An 8,149-nucleotide genomic window follows, 5' to 3' on the forward strand; every position below is an offset into this window, starting at 1 on the left:
GGTACATGGATAGGGCAGGTTTGGAGGGTTGGGGGCCAAACACGGGCAGGTGGGACTATTGTAGATGGGGCATGTTGGCCGGTGTGGGCAAGTTGGGCCGAAGGGCCTGTTTCCATGCTGTATCACTCTATGATTCTATATATCTAGCTACAGGTATGTCATAAGGAAAAAGGAAAGTGCACCAAGACCTAGGTGTCCTTGTGCACCAGTCACTTAAAGTAAACATGCAGGTACAGCAGTCAGTGAAGAAAGATAATGGCATGTTGGCCTTCATAACAAGAGGATTTGAGTACAGGAGCAAAGAGGTCCTTCTGCAGTTGTACAGGGCCCTGGTGAGACCATACCTGGAGTATTGTGGGCTGTTTTGGTCTCCTAATTTGAGGAAGGACATCCTTGCTATTGAGGCAGTGCAGCGTAGGTTCACGAGTAGGTTTGGAGGGATATGAGGTAAATGCGGACAGGTGGGACTAGTGTAGATGGGGCATGTTGGTGGGCGTGGGCAGGTGGGACTAGTGTAGATGGGGCATGTTGGGTGGTGTGGGCAGGTGGGACTAGTGTAGATGGGGCATGTTGGCGGGCGTGGGCAGGTGGGACTAGTGTCGCTGGGGCATGTTGGCGGGCGTGGGCAGGTGGGACTAGTGTAGCTGGGGCATGTTGGCGGGCGTGGGCAGGTGGGACCAGTGTAGCTGGGGCATGTTGGCGGGCGTGGGCAGGTGGGACCAGTGTAGCTGGGGCATGTTGGCGGGCGTGGGCAGGTGGGACCAGTGTAGCTGGGGCATGTTGGCGGGCGTGGGCAGGTGGGACCAGCGTAGCTGGGGCATGTTGGCGGGCGTGGGCAGGTGGGACTAGTGTAGCTGGGGCATGTTGGCGGGCGTGGGGAGGTGGGACCAGTGTAGCTGGGGCATGTTGGCGGGCGTGGGGAGGTGGGACCAGTGTAGCTGGGGCATGTTGGCGGGCGTGGGCAGGTGGGACCAGTGTAGCTGGGGCATGTTGGCGGGCGTGGGGAGGTGGGACCAGTGTAGCTGGGGCATGTTGGCGGGCGTGGGCAGGTGGGACCAGTGTAGCTGGGGCATGTTGGCGGGCGTGGGCAGGTGGGACTAGTGTAGCTGGGGCATGTTGGCTGGCGTGGGCAGGTGGGACTAGTGTAGCTGGGGCATGTTGGCGGGCGTGGGCAGGTGGGACCAGTATAGCTGGGGCATGTTGGCGGGCGTGGGCAGGTGGGACCAGTGTAGCTGGGGCATGTTGGCGGGCGTGGGCAGGTGGGACTAGTGTAGATGGGGCATGTTGGCGGGTGTGGGCAGGTGGGACTAGTGTAGATGGGGCATGTTGGCGGGTGTGGGCAGGTGGGACTAGTGTAGATGGGGCATGTTGGCTGGTGTGGGCCTGTTTCTGCGCTGTCTCACTCTCTGCTGGATATATGTAGCTACGTGTGTCATTAAGTGTACGGGAGGTTGTGAGGATGTAGGGATTCTCTTGCCTTTCAACATGATGTTCACGTTGTCACTCCTCTCGGATTTGTACATTTTGCCGGAGATTTCGGAGTCGTATCGGCAGCTGTAGTTGCCGGCCTGCCCGTCCGTGACATTGTTGAACTGGAAAGTGGCCGTGAAAAGGCGGGTAGTCGGTGACTTGGACAAGACCGGCGAGTCTCCGTTGTCCTTGAAGAGGTAGAACATGGTGGCCATGTAGGAACCTTGCGTGCTGCATTTGATCTTCAGATCCTCGCCTTTGATAAAAACCCCAGACTTCTTTCCGCTGTAAATGGACGGTTTTGGCGGGTGGTCTACAGAGAGGGAGAGAGAGAGAAGCTAAAATTGGACAAATCTCCCGTGATAATCATCATCACGGCACGCCAAACTCAATTATAGATGAGCTTTTTTACTCCTGCATCTAGCTTGTTCAGTCCTTTTATAATTTGTATGTTTCAATAAGATCCCCTCTCATCCTTCTAAATTCCAGTGTATACAAGCCCGGTCGCTCCAGTCTTTCAACATATGACAGTCCCACCATCCCGGGAATTATCCTAGTGAACCTACGCTGCACGCCCTCAATAGCAAGAATATCCTTCCTCAAATTTGGAGACCAAAACTGCACACAGTACTCCAGGTGCGGTCTCACTAGGGCCCTGTACAACTGTAGAAGGACCTCTTTGCTCCTATACTCAACTCCTCTTGTTATGAAGGCCAACATTCCATTGGCTTTCTTCACTGCCTGCTGTACCTGCACGCTTACTTTCAGTGACTGATTCACTAGGACACCCAGATCTCGTTGTACGTCCCCATTTCCTAACTTGACACATTCAGATAATAATCTGCCTTCCTATTCTTACCTCCAAAGTGGATAACCTCACATTTATAATAATAATAATAATAATCCATTTATTTTATATAGCGCCTTATCGCATGCTCAAAGCGCTTTACAAAAACAATTAACATAGAAACAAACAGTCAAACTATCCTGACGGAAAAGTGGCGAATACACAACGCCAGCGTCCTCTCATGTCAGGGTCCGGCAGTAGACATTATCCACATTAAACTACATCTGCCATGCATTTGCCCACTCACACAACCTGTCCAAGTCACCCTGCAACCTCATAGCATCTTCCTCACAGTTCACACTGCCACCTAGCTTTGTATCATCGGCAAATTTGCTAATGGTACTTTTAATCCCTCCATCTAAGTCATTAATGTATATTGGGGCTGATGTTGTGTTCCTCCCCGTGGTGAGCCCTGTCAACTAACCCCAGTCAGGTGAACGACAACAAACAGAGACAGCAGAAGCAGAAAAAGCATCTTGCAGCCCTTCATCAACCTGAGTCGCTGCATCTTGGCACCAACCCGGAGCATGCGCCCTTCATAGGCCGGGCACCTACGATGTGGAAGCGGATGGCACCACCCTACTGCAGCTGGATGCGGACGGCCTCACCAAGGCAAAGACCACCATCATTGAACATCTGCCACAGACCCACAAAGTCACTGCAATCCTGCTCCAAGAGACTCACAGAAGTGACAGCTCCCATCTGAAGATCCCTGGTTATACCCTGACTACCTACACTGAGAGCAACACCCACAGATTGCCACCTTTGTAAGGAACATGGCAAAATGGAAAGCGATTGCAACGTCCCCTCCCTGACTCCGATGTGGAATGTGTGGCAACGCAAGTGGAAGGTGTGACTGTCATCAATGTGTACAAGCCACCTTCTACCAGGCTTCACAAAGACTCCATCCCCACCTTTGGTTGGCCCTGCATGTATGCTGGAGACTTCAATTGCCACAGCACCACGGGTTACCGTTCAACTAACCCAGATGGTGCTGCATTAGAAGACTGGGCCTCAGCCACTGCCGTTCAACTCCTGTATGACCCAAAACAACCGGACAGCTTCCGCTCTGGCAGGTGGAACACCACTACCAACCCTGACTTGGCTTTAGCAAACCTGAATGAACCATCCCCACACCGTACCACCCTGGATCACTTCCCAAAATCACAACATCGTCCATCTCTGATTATCCCGGACAACCCCATCGAGCCGGTCCCAACCAAACCTGCGCAGAGATGGAATATCCACAAGGCCATTGGGACCAGTGCACAAGTCTGGTGGACCTCTGGATCGACAGCCCCCCCACCCCCACCCCTACCCCCACCCTCACCCCCCACCCCCACCCCCACCCCCACCCCCCACCCCCCACCCCCACCCCCACCCCCACCCCCACCCCCACCCCCACCCTCACCCCCACCCCCAACCCTCACCCCCACCCCCACCCCCACCCCCCACCCCCACCCCCACCCCACACTCCTACCCCCACTCCCAACCCCACCCCCACCCCCACTCCCACCCCCACCCCCCACTCCCAACCCCACCCCACCCCCACCCCCACCCCCACCCCCCCCCTACCCCCACCCCCACCCCCACCACCCACCCCCACCCCCCACCCCCCACCCCCACCCCCAACCCCACCCCCACCCCCATCCCCACCCCCCACCCCCACCCCCACTCCCCACCCCCACCCCCACCCCCACCCCCCACCCTCACCCCCACCCCCCACCCTCACCCCCCACCCCCACCCCCACCCCCCACCCCCACCCCCAGTGTGAGTGTGTGAGTGTGTGGGTGTGTGGGTGTGTGGGTGTGTGGGTGTGTGAGTGTGTGGGTGTGTGGGTGTGTGGGTGTGTGGGTGTGTGGGTGTGTGAGTGTGTGGGTGTGTGGGTGTGTGGGTGTGTGGGTGTGTTGGTGTGTGGGTGTGAGTGTGTGGGTGTGTGGGTGTGTGGGGTGTGGGTGTGTGGGTGTGTGAGTGTGTGAGTGTGTGAGTGGGTGGTGTGTGGGTGTGTGGGTGTGTGAGTGTGTGGGTGTGTGGTGTGGGTGTGTGGGTGTGTGTGTGTGGGTGTGTGGGTGTGTGGGTGTGTGGGTGTGTGGGTGTGTGGGTGTGTGAGTGTTGTGGGTGTGTGGGTGTGTGGTGTGTGTGGGTGTGTGAGTGTGAGTGTGTGGTGTGTGTTGGTGTGTGGGTGTGTGGGTGTGTGGGGTGTGTGTGGTGTGTGGGGTGTGTGGGTGTGTGGGTGTGTGGGTGTGTGAGTGTGTGAGTGTGTGAGTGTGTGGCGGTATCACTCTGTGTGTGTGTGTGATGTAGAGTGAAGCCCTGGCCATTTCCCCAGCCTCACCGGGATTGCAGATGACTCCTGCGTCCTCTGCATGGGCACAGTTGTGCTCTCCCACTGCCCGGATCTTGCACTGGCGTAAGTTGCTTTCCGTCCCCACACATTCAACATCGTCCAGCCAGATGTCGCCCATTCCCTCGCCGAACTGTGAGGACCCCCGGGCAGACTGGGCAAAGCCACAGCTAACCTGCCGGCACACCACGATGGCATCTGCCATGTCCCAGTAGTCATCGCAGATTGTACCCCAGGTCTCATTGTAGAACACCTCCACTCTCCCCGAACACACACTGTCCCCATCTATCAACCGCAAGAAGAAATCTTCCACTGCAACACCAAGTAAACAAGGTTACACAGTCACAGTGAGAGTTGTGGAACAGTGTGGAAACAGACCCATCGCCCACCCTCCCCTCTACGCTCCCCCTCCCCCTCCCCATACCCTCCCCTCTACGCTCCCCCTCCCCCTCCCCCTCCCCCCACCCTCCCCTCTACCCTCTACCCTCCACCCTCCCCTCTACGCTCCCCCTCCCCCTCCCCAAACCCTCTCCTCTACGCTCCCCCCTCCCCTCCCCCTCCCCCTCCCCCCACCCTCCCCTCTACCCTCTACCCCTCCCCTCTACGCTCCCCCTCCCCTCCCCCTCCCCTCCCCCTCCCCCTCCCCCTCCCCTACCCTCCCCTCCCCCTCCCCTACCCCTCCCCTCTCCCCCTCCCCTCCTCTCCCCTCCCCCTCCCCTCCCCTCCCCTCCCACTCCCCCTCCCCCTCCCCCCCTCCTACCCCTCCCCTCCCCTCCCCCTCCCCTCCCCCTCCCCTCCCCTCCCCCCTCCCCTCCCCCTCCCCCTCCCCCTCCCCCTCCCCCTCCTCCTCCCCCTCCCCCTCCCTTCCCCACCTCCCTCTTCCCCCTCTCTCCTCCCCTCCCCATCCTTCCTCCCTCCCTCCCCCTTCCTTCACCCCTTCCCCTCTCCCCCATTCCATCCATCTCAACCCCCCTTATCTTCCCTCCCAACCCCCTCCCTCACCCCCCTCCCTCACCCCCCTCCCCTCACCCCCCTCCCTACCTCCCCCCGCCCTCACCTAGGAGATAGATTTAAACTTTAAAATGTGAATAACTTTAAAAACATAACATCGATTTCAATGAAACCTGTTCCATCAGCACCAAAGTGATGAAGGTGAGTAAGGTGGGCCTACAATTGTTGTGGGCCTACATTGTAAGGTGGGCCTACAATTGTTGTGGGCCTACATTGTAAGGTGGGCCTAACATTGTTGTGGGCCTACATTGTAAGGTGGGCCTACAATTGTTGTGGGCCTACATTGTAAGGTGGGCCTAACATTGTTGTGGGCCTACATTGTAAGGTGGGCCTACAATTGTTGTGGGCCTACATTGTAAGGTGGGCCTACATTGTTGTGGGCCTACATTGTAAGGTGGGCCTACAATTGTTGTGCTATCATGTACCATTTTGCCTGTAGTTCAGGCACAAACAAACAAGAGTTTTAGTATATAGATTGTGTTCAGTTCTGGACACTGTGTTATAGGAAAGATGTGGTCAAGCTGGACAAAGTGGTTCAGAGAAGATATATGAGGATATTACCAGGACTCGAGGGGCCTGAGCTACAGGGAGAGGTTGAGCAGGCTGGGACTCTATTCCATAGAGTGCAGGAGGATGAGAGGTGATCATATCGAGGTGTACAAAATCACGAGAGGAATAGATCAAGTAGATGCACAGAGTCTCTTGCCCAGAGTTGGTGAATCGAGGACCAGAGGACATAGGTTTACACAGAAATACACAGAGAATTGATGACAATTTATCCTTGTCTTTACTTTTATTTATAATGAATGATCTCTTGTTCTCTTGCTATCCACTTTGCTGCTGTAACACTGTAAATTTCCCCGGTGTGGGATAAAGGAATATATTATTATTATTTAAGAGGAGAGAGGGCGTGGAAAGATTTGATGGGAATCTTTACGCGCAGATGGGTCACTTTTTCACACAGAGGGTGGTGGGTGTATGGAACGAGCTGCCGGAGGAGGGAGTTGAGGCAGGGACTATCACAACACTTCGATAGGTACATGGATAGGACAGGTTTGGAGGGATGTGAGACAAATGCAGGTTGGTGGGACGAGTGTAGATGGGGCATGTTGGCCAGTGTGGGCAAGTTGGGCCGAAGGGCCAGTTTCTATGCTGTATCGCACTATGTCTCAATTTCTTTGTGGAAAATGCTTGTTAAAAAAACACACATCACATCACATGCTAATTCCGAATTTTGAATTTTAAGATAAATTCCTACTAACCTTCTGATTGCATGGTTTTACCGAGAATAGGTAGAACTGTGGGAAGAATAGACGGAAGAAAGATTATTATAAATTAGAATTACAGGGGGATCTAGGAGCGCAGGTACACAGTTCACAGGTAGACAGGGAGTGTTGTAGAGCAGAGGGATCTAGGAGCGCAGGTACACAGTTCCCTGAAAGTGGAGTCACAGGTAGACAGGGAGTGTTGTAGAGCAGAGGGATCTAGGAGCGCAGGTACACAGTTCCCTGAAAGTGGAGTCACGGGTAGATGGGGGGGCGTGGGCCCTAATGACCTGTTCTTGTGCCGTACAGTTCTGACCTATGTCCTACATTTGGTCTTAAGATTGTGGTGAACAGATTGGCTTATAATTGAGAATGAGATCCCAGGAATGAGTGGGTTAACATACGGTGAGCGTTTGTTGGCACTGGGCCTGTACTCGCTGGAGTTTAGAAGGATGAGGGGGGGCCTCATTGAAACGTACAGAATAGTGAGCGGCCTGGATAGAGTGGATGTGGAGAGGATGTTTCCACTAGTGGGAGAGTCTAGGACCAGAGGGCACAGTCTCAGAATTAAAGGACGTTCCTTTAGGAAGGAGATGAGGAGGAATTTCTTAAGCCTGAGGGTGGTGAATCTGTGGAACTCATTGCCACAGATGGCAGTGGAAGCCAAGTCAGTGGATATTTTTAAGGCAGAGATTGGCAGATTCTTGATCAGAGAGGGGTGTCAGTGGTTATGGGGAGAAGGCAGGAGAATGGGGTTGTGAAGGAGAGATAGACCAGCCATGATTGAATGGCGGAGTGGACTTGATGGCCTCATTCTGCTCCTAGAACATTTGAACTTTTGAACAGAAACATAGAAACATTGAAAATAGGTGCAGGAGGAGGCCATTCGGCCCTTCGAGCCACCAATGCCATTCAATATGATCATGGCTGATCATCCACAATCAGTACCCCCGTTCCTGCTTTCTCCCCATATCCCTTGATTCCGTTAGCCCTAAGATCTAAATCTAGCTCTGTCTTGAAAACACAGTGAATTGGCCTCCACTGCCTTCTGTGGCAGAGAATTCCACAGATTCACAACTCTCAGTCTTAAATGGCCAACCCCTTATTCATGAACTGTGGCCCCTGGTTCTGGACTCCCCCAACATCAGGAACATTTTCCTGCATCTAGCCTGCCCAATCCCTTAAGAATTTTGTCTGTCTCTATAAGATCC

General features: G+C 54.7%; 1 protein-coding gene across 1 annotated transcript in view; it reads right to left on the reverse strand.

Moving 5' to 3' along the window:
* Nucleotides 1-6,968, reverse strand: part of LOC144601989 (scavenger receptor cysteine-rich domain-containing protein DMBT1-like) — a 26,749-nt gene extending 19,781 nt beyond the window's left edge. The window contains exons 1-3 of the mRNA XM_078414673.1: nucleotides 6,936-6,968; nucleotides 4,654-4,974; nucleotides 1,478-1,783 (exon numbers count right to left, since the gene is read on the reverse strand). Of these exons, the coding sequence (XP_078270799.1) occupies nucleotides 1,478-1,783; nucleotides 4,654-4,974; nucleotides 6,936-6,948 (640 nt within the window). The 5' untranslated portion in view covers nucleotides 6,949-6,968. The remainder of the gene's footprint in view (nucleotides 1-1,477; nucleotides 1,784-4,653; nucleotides 4,975-6,935) is intronic.
* Between the last annotated feature and the right edge of the window lie 1,181 nt (nucleotides 6,969-8,149).

This window comes from Rhinoraja longicauda, chromosome 17 (genome assembly GCF_053455715.1).
Source record: "Rhinoraja longicauda isolate Sanriku21f chromosome 17, sRhiLon1.1, whole genome shotgun sequence".
In the NCBI taxonomy this organism is placed as follows: domain Eukaryota; kingdom Metazoa; phylum Chordata; class Chondrichthyes; order Rajiformes; family Arhynchobatidae; genus Rhinoraja; species Rhinoraja longicauda.